The sequence below is a fragment of the Oenanthe melanoleuca genome, chromosome 1 (assembly GCF_029582105.1).
Source record: "Oenanthe melanoleuca isolate GR-GAL-2019-014 chromosome 1, OMel1.0, whole genome shotgun sequence".
In the NCBI taxonomy this organism is placed as follows: domain Eukaryota; kingdom Metazoa; phylum Chordata; class Aves; order Passeriformes; family Muscicapidae; genus Oenanthe; species Oenanthe melanoleuca.
In genome coordinates this window covers 74393689-74411164 of record NC_079333.1, presented here as the reverse complement: position 1 = coordinate 74411164, position 17476 = coordinate 74393689, and the positions used below count along the sequence as shown (strand labels likewise).

At 41.4% G+C, this 17476-nt stretch overlaps 1 protein-coding gene across 2 annotated transcripts in view; it reads left to right on the top strand.

Annotated features, from left to right (window-relative positions):
- Window positions 1–13029: 13029 nt before the first annotated feature.
- The window catches only part of TMTC4 (transmembrane O-mannosyltransferase targeting cadherins 4), a 52950-nt gene continuing 48503 nt past the window's right edge, over window positions 13030–17476 (top strand). Inside the window, exons 1-2 of one of the 2 annotated variants that reach the window (XM_056497354.1) lie at window positions 13030–13129; window positions 15297–15512. In XM_056497354.1, the coding sequence (XP_056353329.1) occupies window positions 15351–15512 (162 nt within the window). In that variant the 5' untranslated portion in view covers window positions 13030–13129; window positions 15297–15350. Of the gene's footprint in view, window positions 13130–15281; window positions 15513–17476 lie in introns of those variants that run through there. The other variant, XM_056497346.1, reaches the window with a different exon arrangement.

Sequence of the window (17476 nt, the reverse complement as noted above, 5' to 3'; positions counted from 1 at the left end):
GGGTGCCCCTACTCAATTTAAAAGTGCAAGCAAAATTCTGGTGTTAAATTCTGCTGATCCCTTAGCATTTCCACAGCTGTGTTCACAAACAATCAACCTGTCAGTGAGCTACACAAACTGACCCTTTGCAGATGATACAGAACATGGGACTCCTTCTGGGGAGCTACCTCGTTTTTATAACAGGGCATGCAGATAGTAAAGGTGCCTTCCACACTCAGCTTTACCCTTCCAGAGTCAGGTACTGATTCTTTCCTGCTTACTACCTCCCTTAACTTCACCACCCCTATTGCAATAAATGAGGAAGATGGTGTTCTAGACATACTGTGGATAATGCCTTCTGGGAAAGAGTTAATTTGGGCTGGTGGTTCTGACTGTGTGCCTGTGAGGGCCCTTATCTCCCACTACTGAAGGGAGCTAATGAGATGCAGCACAGATCAGAGAGAGGGAAAGCACAGGCAGGCCCTTCAGCTGTCACACAGCCTTTGTTTTGATGTTCTAACTCACCAGGATCACTATTCTGTCTTAGGAGAAAAAAACATTTGCTGTCACTTCTCTTTTGTTTCTCTGAACGTATCAGTGCACTTTTGGAGCTCTATGAAACAGCTACCACTGGGAAATAATTTTGTTGCTGGAGTTATCTCAACAGTAGAACTGTTTGTACCATTTAGCACCACACACACACACCAACTATTCTTTTTCTTGCTGCTCTGGGTTAACTGGGAAAATCTATTATCCCAGACCACCATCACAAAGACTTTCCTACAATTCAGCAGGATTGGCTCTAATGTCTATCTGTGGGGGAGAATTTGGTGGCAGATTAATCTGCTGCTAAGAAGAAACTTCATACACTGCTGCACATACAATATTACCTAACTATGCTCCTTGCCACCATCTAGTGGGTGGCTAGACATTTTGTTTATCCCTAAAAATTACTGGTTTATCTTTTGGAGAAGACACAGAAATACTTTGCATATGTGCTGTACTTAAATGTGTTTGTCAAAAACAGCTTCTCTGCTAGCTGGTTCAATAATTACTACATCTGTTTTATCTGCTACATGCCAAAACTCAAATATGGCAAGTCTTTGCACTATATTTAGTTCATCAGAGCTGCCTTTGAAAACCTCAGCCCACTGAAAGCCCTGAGAAATGTATGACTGTATTCTGATGGAGCCACTACTTGCTTCAACTTTGCCTTTTAACAGAGCACATTCCATATGGAACAAATGTGTATACACAAAGAGAAACCAAGTCAAGGTGACTTACTGAAATTTACTTCTGAGCTCAGTCAGTTGAACCTGTTGTCTGGCTTTTCATACAGACACTTGAGTATAAGTTCCCCTGCAGCCTTTCTGACTCCCACTAAACTGAAAGTTTAACAAGGCAGAGGAAATACAGATGGAGTCTTAAGAAAGCACCTGCTGTTCAAGAAAATGTTTTGCTCTGCTGTCCAGCCACAGTCCCAACCTCCTGTTACACTAACAAGCACTTTTCAGCTGGATCTATCAATAGAAATTCAGTCCTCTGAAATCACAGTCATTTGTGTAATAGGCATTGAGTTTTGGGAGTCACAACACTTCCACTCTGTTGCAATGAAGAAGCTTAAAACCTCTACTGCCAAAGTCACAAAATCTGCAGTTTACAATGGAAAAGAACAGCAATATGATGAATGCTCCAAAATAACAATGAATTTTTTAAGAGATAGTTTAAAAAGATGCTCTTACTCCCTTCCAAGAATGTTTCCTGAGCTATTTTCAGCAGCCATTACAGTTAGTTCATTAGATGGATAGATGGATGGATAGATAGATAGACAGATAGATAGATAGATAGATAGATAGATAGATAGATAGATAGATAGATGTGTCTGTACATGTCTATGTACACAAATGTCTACACATATATTTTCCTGCACTTCACCTGTTGTGACCTACTGATGATTTCTTATCCATTCTTATTCACAGTAATAAGAATTTTCTCGAGTCTTCCACTGGATCTTGATAGTCTTTCTCCGGTGTGTACACACCATCACCAGTTTAAATGGCACTTTGGGACCTGCTATGAGAACTCTTTTTTTGCTTATATATGACTTAATTATTACTGATAAAACAATACCAATGAATTTACAATGAGTACACTTTTTCGTGTTTAAAAATCAGCAATTTTTCAAAATTTGAAAAAAAAACCAGTACAGTTTCATCAGGCAAAACAAGCTTCCCTTCTTCCAAAACCTGATTTGGTCAACAACCAGATGAAGCTGGTGTACACATCCAAAGCAGGCAATTTTCATAGAATCATACAATCATAGAATGGTTTGAGTTGGAAGACACCTCAAAGACCATCTAGTCCATGGGCAGGGACATGTTCCACAAGACCAGGTTGAAGCCCCATCAACCTGGTCTAGAAGACTTCCAGGAATGGGGCAGACAGAGGTTCCCTGCTCTGGGAACCTCCACTCTCATACTGAAGAAATTGTTCCTAATATCCAATTTAAACCTACCTTCTTTCAATTTTAGGCCATTGCCCCTTGCCCTCTCACCACGTGCTCCCACAAGAAGCCCCTTTCCAGCTCTTTTGTCAGCCCCTTTAGGTACTGGAAGGCTGTTCTAAGGTCTTCCTGGAGTCTTTTTTTCCAGCTGAGTAATCCCAACTCTCTCAGCCTGCCTTCACAGGAGAGGTGCTCCAGCCCCCCTCCTCATCCTCATGGCTCTTCCCTGGACAGGTCCACATCCTCCTCAGCTTGGGTCCTCAGACCTGGACACAGCACCTCAGGTGGGATCTTATGAGAGTGGAATAGATGGAATAGATGGAATTACCTCCCTTGACCTACTGGTCAAAATCCTTTTCATGCAGCCCAGCACACAGGTTGTATTTTTGATGCACTAGATGTCCCCTGAACCAAAACTTGTATGAAGTGACAGCAATGTTCCCTTGGGAAGAGCCTAGAATGCCTAAGAGGACCATGCGTCTGCCTACAAGACATAGATTTACCTGTAGAAAGCAGCTCCTCAAGTAGCTGTTTTTCTAACAAAGTGTGAGTTCTGCTTGTGTTTAAAAGGTGAGAATATTGCTTATAACAATAATAATGACATATGTTTGTTTTCCTTGCTGCTGATGAGAGAAAGAAGTACAACATATTCAAGAACACTTTATATTTAGGTAATTATTAATTTTTAATAAAATAAATATTTTGGGTTTATTTAGGTAGTTAAATAACTTAAGTCAAAAGATAAAAGATATTAGTCAAATGTGACACACAGAAAATATCCTTTCTTATGAGAAACACCTTTTGCATTTAACAGATGGCTTCATGTGAAATCTTGATATACCTTCAACAGCTAAATAAAAGAAATAAAGGTGGTAATAAAAGTGGATGGCCTAGAGGTATGTTATTTGCATGGGATCCAGAAAATTAGTTTTCAGTTTGTGGCAGGAATTTACAGTAGCCTAATAAGGTGAATCTTATTAATCTCTACTGGAAACCGGTGAAACCACACAAAGGAATTTAGAGCAAGAGGAAATTTACCCATTAAAAATAACCTCCTCCCTTCCCCACATGTTCCTTTTCATTTCCTTATTGGACAATCAAGATCTTAAGTGGGAAAGGCTAGTCCTGAACTGATAAAAATCAAGCTGAAATTGGCTAGGTTATTGCTCATCTCTCAGCTTTAAGGTGGAAGCAATGATGTGTGAAGGTAGTGCACATGAATGGTACCAGAAACTTCACTACTCAAGAAGCTAAAATCCCTTTTCCAAAACTATTGAGTGTACAACAGCATGGGCAGCCACTGAGATGAGCACATCACTATGTTTGGACCCCATATAATCTTAATAAATATTTTAATACCATTCCAAAGAAGACTGCAACCTCTAAAAATATTTTAGAAAGCCTTTCTCAAAGTTTTCTTTTGTTTTTTTTGTTTTTTTAATTTCTAAAATAAATACTTAAAATAAATGCTGAAATCTATGAACCAGCTCTACCATACTACTTAAAGAATGTGATACAGATCATGGTGCACCATTTCAGAATGAGACTTGGTGAAGCTAAACACAAAATAATGGCTCCTGAGGGAATAATAAAATCAACAACATGAGCACAAGTCAGTTGCAAAAAAATTTTTGTTATTATTGCAGTCAAGAGATATTAATCTTTTGCCACATATTTAAGGGAACACAACTGCATGAAAGCAAATGCTTAAAAATTCATGTTATAGAACTTCCTGGGACAATATAATTGGAATTATTGCCTACTATAATTATTGCCTTGGGTCTTAATTTTTTTCTCTTTCTTCTATTTTTCCCTTCTCTCTCATTCCACTAAATAGAGGAGATACAATTCCTCTTCATGTATCAGTGCACCATTTGTTGAGTACTGCCCAGTGTTTCAGACAACATGATATGCCAAAAAAACCATACAAATAAAGTATTTTATAATACATTTTCAGGATATGGAGTTCCATTATCAGTTCTCATTATACCCAGAATTTAGGAGTAGTAATACAGTTAAACCCTGGCCTTATTATTTTACATCTAATGGGGTTAGTGGTCTTGTATTAGACTTTGCATTTAGTTCTGCTGTTAGTGAGCACCATAACAGCCCTGTGGGAACAGAAGGTTTCTCCTTTTGGATTAATTTGGTCCTTCATAAATACTTGTTTGCTAAAGCCACATGACTGTATTCCCTGGCAGCTCCCTGTAGTGTTGTATCAAGGGATAATTTAGGCAAGAGAGTACAGGATAGTACAAGACAAAACTTGTGCAGCACTGGAGTGTTGGCATTCGAGGTCAGGGACACAGCATCACCAGGGCTCGACCCTGAACACAGCAAACTTGCTCAGAGGCAGCTGGTGTCTTGCAGAAAGGTTTTCAAACTAAATGTGATTGGAAAAGGAAGACTTAAAAGCTAATGTGAATGTTTGTACATTGCAGCTAGGGCTATAGCTCTGCCTGGCTCCAGTCTTCCCCACCCAAATGTTGATGCTTTCACACAACTCCTGCCACTGAAGTCAACACACACGTTAGGAGCACTTGGCACTTTTCAGAACTGGGTCCTCAAGCAGGTACTGATAAAAACTGTAAGTGCTGTGGTTGCCAAGGGTTCTTTAAAGCCAGATATCTTTGATAAAAATAACTAATGCCTGGCCTGTGTTAGATCATGTTCCTCAGGCCACTGCATCTGTGGAGCAATTTCTCGATACTTCGGACTCACTTGGAACAGAATAAATACAAGGGTAAGAAACGTGAGTAGAAATGTTCTTCCATCAAGATGTGGCCAAGAAATCTCTTCTGTCTTTGGATTCTGCCTGAAGGTTTCTACACAAAGTTCAAAGAGACAGACTTGCTGAAAGCTCTCCATATATTTGCCTCAAGAAGTGGGACTGGAGTGCATGGTTGATATTTTTACTTCCAGTTTGCAGACTGGAGCAATTTCTTATTTTTTACTTTTTTTAATTTATTCACTTTTTTATATATATATATGTTAAAAAATAGTGAGAAAATAGGCAGTAAGGTTTTTCTTTCTCTCTTAGTAAATCAAACTAATAATTGCAAGAGATTATTATTAGGCAGGCCATAATTTGTCATGCACTTTTTTGCTGTGGTTACAAGAACAGCCTGCTATGGGTAAGCCAACCCATATGTGTTCATGTGGGGCATCAACTCTTTTACAGGCACTGCCTACACACACACAATGCTACTCTGATGTATCCTGGGGTAGATGCAAGCAAGTTTGCCCTTCAGTAAAGTTATTTTTCCTTTATTATCCTATTGCAGAATCTATCACAGTCCAACAATTCCACAATTGATTTGCTGGCAGCTGAGCCCTGAGGCTTGGAATGTAAATAAGACTCAGAATGAAAGTGATGTGCACTGCAGCAGCCAACACTGAGTGCAGGTACTTCATCAATTGACCTGATTTCTGGAAAATCTGCTTGCAACCTTGAAACTTGCTTGCAATTACAATTTTTGCAATAAAATATTAGTCACCATGGTAATAATAAGTGCTTTACTAACTCATTTAGGGGAAAAAAAAAAAAAAAAAAAAAAAACACCACAAGGAGATGACAGGATCTCTGAGAAAACGAAATTTTCAACATTATTTCACAGTTGGACAGCTTCATGCAGGCTTGTCAACAGATTAGTAGCATCCTTCCCATTTCATATATGGAAAATCAGAGTAATTAATAGCCCTCAGGCCTTCCTTGCAAAAAGGAGATTTAATGAGCTCTGTAGCAGCATCAGAACAGAAGAGCACATCAATAGTTTGCCTCTGTCCATGCAAAAGAACATCACCAATAGAAGAATGGCCCTGCCTTACTCCTTACCAGATCTAGTAAATGTTATTAGATAAATGCTGCTGTACCCATTTAAATGTTGCAAAATTCTGGGCCACAGAATATCTCTTTGGGGCAGGAATTCTGTTTTTCCTAAGTTTTTTTGTAATATCTATCACTACAGGAGTCTCACCCATAAGCTTTAGTTAACTGGGGGGAAAAAGAATAATTGTATCTCACTGGGCACCAGGAGAACAAGAAAAAATGTTACAGGCTCTGGAGAAAGCCAGGTGCTCAACAGACAATGTGTTTTTCAGGCCAACTTATGAAAAAGGGTCTGTTTTACAAGCTACACACATAGGCTTACAAAGCTGGTTGTGAAATCTTTCTGAAAATCTTCCTCACAGGAAACAGTCAAAATAACAGGCAAAAATATTCAAGACTGGGAGGCACAAAACTGAAGTCAGGCTGGGGAGAGAGAAAAGAACTATCCTTTTCCTTGCCTCTTGGAGGGTCAGAGAGAGAGCTGCAGGATTCATGGCATGGCAGCCTGCCCAGGGGTGCCCTATCAAATCAACTTTCCATCAATAAGAAATCTTCTAGAAGATAATTGGTTGGTTGAAAATCTCAGTCCCATTTCTCCTGAGATGGAGCTCTCTTGGATGGGCAGAAGGAGAAGAATGCAGTTTGTGTTCTATGAAACTCTTGGCATTTTAATGTCCTTGTAGCTCAGAATTCCTCACTAGAAAGAAAACATTATGTTATAACCAGCTCTGTTGGGTTCTGTTTCTTGTTCTTGCCATTGAATTACTGTCAATCATGGTTAAGTAACTTTATCTTATTATTATTCAGGTTTTCCACCTCTAAAGCAAGATGGCAAGCACTCCAGATGAAAACAACAGATTATATAGATAAAGTATTCCTTCTTAAATTTGTTATATAGCTATAATTACCATTGAGCAAGAAGGGATAGAAAGAAAAATGTTACTTACAAATCACAGCTGGAAATTATCTAAAAGCAGCCTAACTACACTCTAACTACACTCTACAGTAATTCATAGGTCTTAAATATCTCAGTGCTTTCTTGGGTAGACACTGAAAATGCAAGCACTACTGTGTGATCTCATGCTTATAGCCTCAATTATATGAAGCAAAATTGTTTTAGTAAGAATAACAGTTTAATTTCAAAAATAAAAGCAACAAGAAACGTTTAAAATTATTTCTGTGCTTTGTGTCAGCATTACTCTTTGATATCCTGGCCTGCTGTCTGATGGTGCCCAATGGTTGCCTGTTGGATCAAGCTGATCTTCAGCTATACCCCAAACACAGACACAGTTTTAAGATCTTTCAATAAAGATTTTGACTTAGGAGTTATAAACTGGGTTCATATGAATCATGCACTATTAACTTCTCTTTTTTTTCATGGTGTTACAGTATTTCATTGCATGTATTTCCCTAGAGTTCTCACTTTTAGAGATCAAAAATCTTTTTTCCCTCCTGCTTTTTAAATATAAGCCTTGATCATGGATTTCTTTACATGCAGATGAACTTTCAGGATTTCATGGAACTCATTGTTAGGTAAGCTGGTGTGTGGAAATGAAATAAAAGACAAGGTTAGACTCATGGTTGAAAAGTTAAAAATAGCAGGAAAAGGTAGAGACCACAATTCATTCTTTCTTCTACTTCACATAATCATAATTTCATACTACTCAGTACAAAATGACATCATCTAACTGATATATCACATTCAGCACTATATTTTATTAAGGCAAATTACTATGTGAGTGCAAAATGAAGGTCCAATTTGCTAACATTAGGTAACAAATTAGGTACAAGGAAAGGCAAATCATTTTTCTAGTGCTCTGACCAAGGTTTTGAAAGCTTTTCAAGAGAAGCTTCTTTAGATGCTGGAAGGTTTTTGCAGGAAGTTATAATTTTCCTAATCTTTTAATGTATCAGCCAATGCAATTTTATATAGTGTACATTAAAGTTCTAATCAACTTAACCTTAAGATAGATACTGCAGCCTTTAAAAGTGTCTAGTTTTATTTATATTTGTGTGTGTTTGTGTGTAGTTTAAATACTATTAAACTGGAGAAAAAAAAGGAATGAATTACAAATTGGTTCTGGCAGCAGAAATGCTTGTACAGCCTCTTGATTAGGACAATACAATTTTAAAATGTAAAACTTGGACACATTCTTAAATCATAATGTTAGCACATGCAATCATTCAGACTGTCTCTCCAATCTTTTCCTCATACAGCTTGAAATAATTTTAGGAAGGAAATTTGAGAACTTTTGAAAATGATTTAAGAGTTCCACTTTCCATTTAAATTTTCTTTTTTTTTTTTTTATCTTCTGCTTCTTTGTGTCAAGAACAGATAGTTATTTTAATTTCATTGTCTGGCAAAGAGAGGTGTACTATCTCTAACAAAAAGCTAGGCAGATGCACAGAGTGAAGTAGTTCAGTATTAATGGTGAACTTGTAACAAGCTGGCATAACTACATTGGTATTTTCCTTGAAAGGATTAGTTTGACTATTGATAGACAGTTCTTTATTTTTCCCATAAAAGCTGAAGTACAGCTTGTACTATGTCTAAAGTACTACAACGAGAGATATTGATGAGTATTATTATTGTTCAGAGAACAACAGAATAGTGGAATCTTTGTTATCCACAAGTCTTTGCCCTACTACATTTTCATTTTTATTGAAAAGAACACATTCCATAGAGCATAATTCTCACACTCAGAATTAACTCTTTTAAAAGTATATTTCTTTACTTCTGATTTAGGGGAACGAGAATATGTGATTAAGTACATACTTTTAACACAATTTCAGACTGTGAGCCATAATCCTTCAACTCTATACCCAAAATATTTTAGTAGCAGCAAAACACAGTAGCAACAAGTCTCCAATGGACCTGCTCATTCTCAACCAGTGAGCAGGGATATGTCTACAGTAGCAGGGCTAAAGGGTTCAGTGCTTCCCTGGAAGCCTCAATTTGAAAGAAAATTAGTGTTGTAGGGTCTTTCTGTCAATCCTCTTCTAATAACTTCTGTTCCATGTAATCAGGAGTTATCAAAGTACAGGAGCCTCAAGCATGTTCAGTTCCTGCATGTGCCATACAACAGCCCACAATGGCAGCAACCTGGCAGACACTTCCACAGAGAGACCCAGCTGTCACCGCTCTGCGTGGCCACCGCCTGGCCAGGGAATCTGGGCAGGCTGTTCACAGCAAACACACTCATAGCTCTGCTCAGCCACAGAATAAAGGGAACCTGGAACAGCTGGCAAGCCAAAAAGCAAAGTGAGGAATACCAAGGGATCTTAATGAGGATGACTTACAGGGTCGCAAAGGGAACCACGGTTAGTAAAGCAAGGAGGTGTAGGAAGATCAGACACAGAAAAGACAGGAACAATCCGTTCATTGCACTCCTCTTGCAAAAATCTTATTTAACTTCTGTTTCATTTCTATTTTGTTTTTATGACTTACAGTTGATCAACATTGCAACTGCACCAGGCATATGAGTTTGCCTGTCTCTACACGTGCATGTGTACTTATAGACACACACACACATGTACAATACATGACATACAAAACAAGCTGCCTAAGACCTGCTGCTTAGAATGCCTCATTCAGTGTAATTAATTGGGACACCAGCTGTCTAGAGGAAGAGACCATGCAAATGCTATTAACAATAGTGGGGAAAATATTTGCATATAAAACGCCTATGCATGCCCCAACCCTGGAACAGGCAGGGACTGGCTGGTTACCTACAGGCACAAACAGTGGCTCTCAATGGCCACAGCCAAATTTAGGATGGTAAAATCCAGGCAATGGAGAAGACACAGCTGTTCCAAAAACAACTGTGGTAGCAACTGACAGCATTTTAAGCTTCTGAACAGTTTTGGTTGAATCCTGCATTACCACAGTCCCTGACATTTTATTCTCTTGTCTGCAAAGTCACTGTGATACTGTCAAGTGTTGATCCCTTGAAATACAACGGGTTTTGCACACTCCTTTCTTACAAGAGCAAGGCTGGCCTTTGTGCAGATCTGCAGTGGCAGGCTGCTACAAATAAGGATGCAATAGCCACTTAGGCAGATCGATTTAGCATGCTGAGAAAACTACAGAGCGAGGAGATACTTTGTACACACAACCCTCCCAGAATCTGCAGATAACAAAAAAAATAAAAAATAAAAAATAAAAAAAGTGTTGTATTTAGGAACTGCTTCAAATTGAAATGCTATAATAACCCTCCAAAGAAGCAAAGAAGCAGACTGAAGATAAATTATGCAACTGTAGCTGATTTGAATCAGATTTTGAGGGAACTAGGGAACTCTCCAGAACAGGTATTTGCTCTGCAGTTCTTTACGTTAATTAAAGCAGAACAGAAGGTCATAATAAAAAAATATAAATTATAATAATAGCGATATTATAAAAAGTAAAATATTAAAGCCCTAAGAAAAAAACTGGTTATTTCTAAATGGAAAATAATGGGAAGCAGAGCCTTCTGCACGTGTTAACTAGTTCATACAGAAATGTTAATCACTATTATTGTATTGACATAAGTGGTGATGAGGTGATTTATACCATCTGTGCATCTGGCTGTGTGGAAATACGTATATTTGACCAGAAATGATGATACCAGCAGACACACCGAACAAATGAAATTCCAGTTATAATGCACAGATCAAGGATGTGCAGATGTCCAAGAAATGTGAGCAAAGGAGCTACTAAGAAGAGTATGTGATTGGAATAGGCCATTAGTAGAAATAAATGCATTAGTAAATGTGATAAAGTCAAACTAGCTATGAAATAAAACACAGAAATGTGAAAGTGAGTCAAATAGCACAAGTCTGGCAATTGTCACTGTGAATCTGGTGAAGCAAATCTCAACCTTGATTCACAGAACCTTACATATATTTACATATGCTTAAATTAAAATAAAGTCTTACATATGGGCAAATTTCAGCACAAACTGAAATTTCATTTACTTAATTAGAAGTTATAGAAGATAAGATTGAATACATGATATTTTCTAACTAAGGAATTTCTTTCTAAATTGGGCCCTTCTGTTCCGAGTTAGGGCCCTTCCATTAGCAAACACTACCTAAAAATTCTATAAATATTGCAATCTCAGGAAGATTGTTGAATTTGAGAATACGTGTTGACAAGGATTTGACTTGATAATACATATGTGAGGTAGTTTGGGGGGGTGGAAGTTGAGACAGTAAGGAAACAGCAGGAAACATCAACCAGAACTTCCTAATCATGAAGTAATATGGCAAATGAGCTATTTTTAGGAAGTAATATACATCTCAATGCTTTGGATTACAGAAACAGAAACCTAGAAAATACGCTTTTGTTGATGATATCACGTTTTAGCTTTATAAGGCAAAATGACCCAAAAATCATAAAGCCATCTTTCACTTTTACCATTTATGAACTTAAGAAACACGAAGCTTCCTCACTGAACCCACTTAGATCTCTAAGTCAGGGACAAAGCCAGAACAGACAAGATCATTTATCGCTTTGCAGGTCTTTGCATATCTATTTTAGCTCCTGTACCACGGGGACCAGAAGTCTGCAATCAGTTCACAGAGCTTTGCGTGCTTGATGACAGCAGGTCGCCGGCTTTCCAGCGCTTCACAGCCGCGAAGCACCTCCGAGGCTTTGTGGCAGGTGTTTAACAGGCACGAGTTACAGACTTCCTTCCATCTTAAAAGCAGGAGCTCCCCGTATCCAGCTGAATAATACACGAGGCTGGCAATCGTGCTGGCTCAGCTGCTGCCTCACACGCAGCCGAGCTGCCCGTGTTGCAGAGCAGATGTTCCAGAGCAGGTGTCCGCAGACAGCAATGGGTGGCAACCCCCAAAGCCCTCCCAAAGCAGCCTTTCCACTCGGGACTTAAAGCCTCAAAGGAGCCATGGAATAACCTCGTTAATTTGACGCTTGATAATGCAAACATCTTTAAAAATCCCACTCCAAATTGTATGTCACTCCCTGGCGCACCGCCAGGAATTCTCATCCAATTTTAGCGTATTAAGATTTTAATGGGGTTTTTTTAGAGAAGCTTCTGCCGAACATTTGGTACTACCAGTTCGATGTTTAATCACGCTTTCTTACAAGGAAATCGCGGTGGTGTTTAAGCGTACGAATTAGCTACGCCTCATGCAGCCTTTTTGTTCTCCGTACAGTACCTGTCCTGCCGAGAGCACCTGCAGCAACCCCAGCAGGACGAGAGCCTCCTACAGAAGGGCTGGAAGGCTCTGCCAGCTCAGCCGGCACCCGTCGCAGGCGGCGGGACCCCGACACCCATCCCGCAGTACCAGCCCCCGAGGGATTCCCGCTCCGCAGGAACCGCGCCTCTGCGAGAGGAGCGGGGGGCGCGGGGCCGGCGGCTCTGCGGTCCCCGCTCTCCCCGGCTCACCCGAGCCGCCCCCCACCCTGCGGCCAGCCAGATGCGCGGGACAACGTCCCAACACTGCCGGGGCAGAGCGGGGAGCGCTGCGGGCAGCCCGCCCGGCCCCGCCTGTGCGCGGGGTGCGGAGTTCGGGACGACGAACGAGGAGCGACCCGCACCGGCCCCGCGCCCACCGCGAGTGAGGAGCTCCGGCCCCGCCCGCCCGGCCCCGCCCGCCGCGCGTCACCGCGGCCGCAGCCAATGGGCAGGCGAAGCTGCCCCGGGGGCGGGGCCATGGAGGGGCGGGGCCGGGCGCTGGCCAATGGGCTGCGGGGATGTTCCCGGAGGCGCAGCCGCGCGGCCCCTCCCCCGCCGGCCGCTCCGGCTCGGGGCTCGCCGGGCGGGAGAGTTTCGCTCCCGGGTGGGAGATGCCGCGCGGGCTCCGTGTCCTCGCAGGTAACGCCGCGCGGGGGAGCGGGGGTCTCGCCAGCGCCCCGTCTGCTGGCGGGACCGCCCGGGGGGGTGAGGGCCGGGCGGGACGGGCCCCCCCTACGGCGGAGCCGCCGCCAGGACAAAAGGGGAGCGGCGAACGGGTCAGGGCCACCGCCAAACTCCCGGCGGGGCTCGCCCGCCCCCCAGCCTCGACCCTTACCCGCAGCCGCCGCTGCCTTCCCGGGCGGGCTCCTTCCCCGGGGCCGCCCGCCGGGTGCCCGGGACCCCCCAAGTTTGCGCGGCTCCGGGGCTCGGCCGCCCCCGCGGCGGAGGCTCCGTGGGGGCTGCCCGCGGTGTGCGGCCGGCGCTCTCCGGGTCGGCTCGGCGGGGCTCGCTTTCCCTGCCCAGGGCGGCGGGCAGCGCCTGCTCCGCGCTGCCCCGGGCCGGGGCGTGTGCGGCGCTCCGGGGGCGGCGGTGCCCGGCGAAGGAGGAGCCCCTGCACCGGACCGCGGGGAGCGGCGCCGGGTAAATGGAGCAAGCGTAATGGGAGAAACTTTCGGGGCGAAATGAATTTGGAGTAGATGAAATATTTAATTGCGCGGTGCGTGTTGATGCTGTATCCGTGCTGTTGGGAGCAATGCCGTGCACTTCCCCCCGTCAACAGCCACGCTTTCTCTCTTTGTTTCCGTCAAACTAGGAGCACAGGGGTGAACTACTCCGAGGAAGGGTTTCGCTCTTCAGGCAGCTGCTTTGCCCAGCCAGGGAGCTCTGGGCTCTCAGGTTGCACAGCTCCAGGTTACTGACTTTATCTGAATTTGGGAGCAGCCGAATGGTCTCCAAGGCGAGGAGGGGCACTGGTGTGCAGGGTGTGCTGCCTATCCCTGCGCACGTGTGCGCAGGAATTGGGAATGTGGGGCACCGGAATGTAGCACTGCAAAAAGGGAAAGCCACAGAGCAATTGCTGTGGCAGCTCTGATGGTCAGCTCTGTTCCAGAAGCCAAATGACTGGGGCTGTTTTCCTAGACCGTGCAAAGACACTAAATGCAATGTTTGCAGGCGTGCACTGGAGCTACTCTTCTAGATTTTCTGGTTTTCCGTATGAAGGTATTAAATGCAATATTTTCAGGAGTGCAACAGTTGATTTAATAAGCAAATAAATAAGAAGAAACTGAAGATAGGCTACTATATGTGCCTATCATTCTTTGGGCTTACAAAATAAAAAAATCATATTCTGCCTGGCTTTTACTGCAGTTTTCCATTCATAACTTCCTTTGTTTGCTGTTTATACCAGCACTTGATAATAAGACCACTCATGGTAGTGTCTGAGCACCCAAGAAGCAGAGGCAGGGTAGTCCAGACAGAAGGCTGGCTCTGGAGCATCCAGACAGACCCATCTGAGTAAAGGTGGCTCATGGGTTCAAGTTCCAGCCTTAGTGCCTCCACACTGATGTACCACTCATGTGTTCAAGGGAATTGCAATGCTGGAATCTTTTTCATCTGCCTCAACAACCTCATGAGCCCATGAATACAGCAGTGGAATTTCAGCTGCCCTTGAGGCGTGCAGAGTGATCTCATGAACACTAGTCCCATCTCAGTTCTATGGATCTTGTTGTCTCATTGCTGAAATTGTTGAGATTTAGGGCCTAGTCTATTAACTGCTATCTCCATATGTCTGTCTGTGATGTTTGTATGAATTCCTTGCATGGGGGAATGTGTAAGACTAAGTCCTTTAATTTGATTAACTGAAGGGAATTGAGTTCTTTTGGCAATTGACAATGTTTGCTTTTCAAACATGGAATGAAATGATAATGTTTATCATTTTCTACAGAACTTTATAAATGCTTCACAGTCCCCCTGATGCATCTGTTTGTATTGGTTGAAAAGAACAGTAAGAAACAGAAAAACAGTGATTTGCTCTAGGTTTTAGAATTTGTCTGTGCCAAAGTTTTACCTTAGCATCTAAGAGTTTCTTGTATTTATCTCTGTGCTCCAACCATGAGAAATTCTGCCTTTACTTCCTCATTTGAAGTACAAAATTATATTTAAGTATGTTCCAGTAACTATGAGAGGCACTGAGGAAAAAATGTAAGGTTATATGAAACTTCATCTCCTCTCCCAAGCCAACTTTCCTTTAAAATTCTTTTTTAGTGAATTAGAGCTATAACCACGCACTTGTATGTTTTTCTTCCAGATTTCCAACCAACATAATGCTGAAGCTCCCAACTTGGAACAAGCTTTTCACAGAATGGCACAAATGGAACCTAATCTGGACCATGACATACCATGGTTCCTCCTTCCATCATACTGGGCTAAAATGGTTGTGGCATTAATCTCCTTCCTCTGTTTTGCTAACAGCTATGATGGAGATTTTGTCTTTGATGATTCTGAAGCCATCATCAATAATAAGGTTTGTCTCCTTTTCCTCATACCCTTTGGCATAAATGGTCATAGGAAAAGAAATGGTGCAACAGTTGAACTAAAGAGGCCCAAAAGTTTCAGCCTATTTAAGAGCTTCCTTTAGGTATAACTTTTTTTTTTTTTTAAACTTCATTTTTCCATTTTGTTGTACTGGGTGTTTTTTAAAGTTAAGCCTGATTTAAAGGGTACTTGTACATCAAGACTGCCAATAAGTCAAATTTTATGCTCATTCCTAAGTGAGGGATTGTGTACAGTAAACTTTTCTGATAGCCATGGATATTAATAAGAGATTTTGTTCATTGTCTTCTCAGAGTCACAGAATAAGACCATGAATAAACTTAGTCTCTTTGCAGGTATCATTAAGCTATTGTAGGGTGCAGGGGGTCTTCAGGTATAGTTTATACCATAAAAATGTTACAGGAGCAAGCAAAACTCCCTTTTCCCTCCTTCCCCCCTTAAAGTTCTCGTGACAATAGCATTTTTTTGAGATAATGGTGGATTGTTCTTGTGTTCCGTTTTAAAGCTGACCGTACATGCAATGAAAAGACCTTGAAATACTTAGAAATTAACATGTGATTCAAACAAGCCTCTAGCTGAGATTCTTTTGACTTTGAGCAGTGGAGTGTCTTCCATTGCTGAGACACTTCACAGGATCACATGTAGCATTGATTGAGCCTGTGCCATGGGTGGGTATTGGTGTTACAGCTTTTATGCTGTTCTGAAAGGTACTTGTTCAACTTTTAGAAAGAAAAGCACAGGATAAAAATAATCACATTCATCTGTTGGCTCTGTCTTCCTGAAGCCATGGGGTTACAAAGAAGGATAATCTGGAGACTCATACTGCTAGAACACAATTCACTTTTTTTTTTTCACTTTTTTTTCTCTGTATCTTTCCTTGTACAAGATATAGAGGCAACTTATCACAGTGTGCCTTTTAGAATCATGCAGAATTACTGTTTCCTTAGACAAATTTTTGTTATGCAAGTGTAAGTCATGATACCTTCAGTTATAAATGTATGGGGGGAAATACATCTGTCAGCGTGGAAATAAATCTCAAAGCTTTCAAGAGAATACTGCAGACAAATTAAGAACTTATAGCATTGTTGCTTTGGGGTTGTTTTTTAAAGTAGTATTGTATTTTAGATTGCTCAGCTCCTGGCAATGTTTCATTTCTGTGAAGTTTTATTTGGGACCTGTTTATAATAATTTAATTTCCTGAAAGAATGAGCAAAAGACTGGTGTTGAAATAAGGCAGGTTGTTTTGTTAATGTGTAATTTCCACATTTGTAATTTCTCTCCATTTCTTTCAGTCTTTACTCTAAAAATGTTTCAATTTATCTATGCAACCCCACAATTTGCACCAGGATTCTAGCTGTTGGCAATGCTGAGAAATTCAACCAACTGCTTAAATAAATGAATTCATGTGTAGTCTGTATGTTTGAAAAACTGGAAGGCTGATTCTATTTTTCACATCAAAATCCTCTGTTGTTCCCTAGAAATTAAATGAGGATTTTGTGACAGTATCATTTTAACACAGGGGTCATATGGAAATATGGGAATTCAAAATCCACAAGAAAAATGCAGAGACAATGAGTTTACCAGTTTAATGGGGAGGGAGATTATCTGGCAATGGCACAGTTTATTAAACAAAGCATAGCATATTTTATTCCTATTTAATAGGAAAGATAGCAGTTGAAGTAATTTTATAGATTTACTGAGCACTGCTACTGTAGTATTTTCTTGGGTATCACAAAGTGCCCTTTCTGTTAATTTGCTAGCTGCCATCATCCCAATCTTTTGTTTGTTTTATTGGTTTTTTAGCAAAAGATACACATTTAGTTGACCTCATGCCTATTGTACCATGGAACATTCCATTACTAAATTTTATTGCAGTTAAAGGCTGTTTTCCAGATGCTTTCTTATCATTTTAAGCAGCATTTTAACTGGTACACA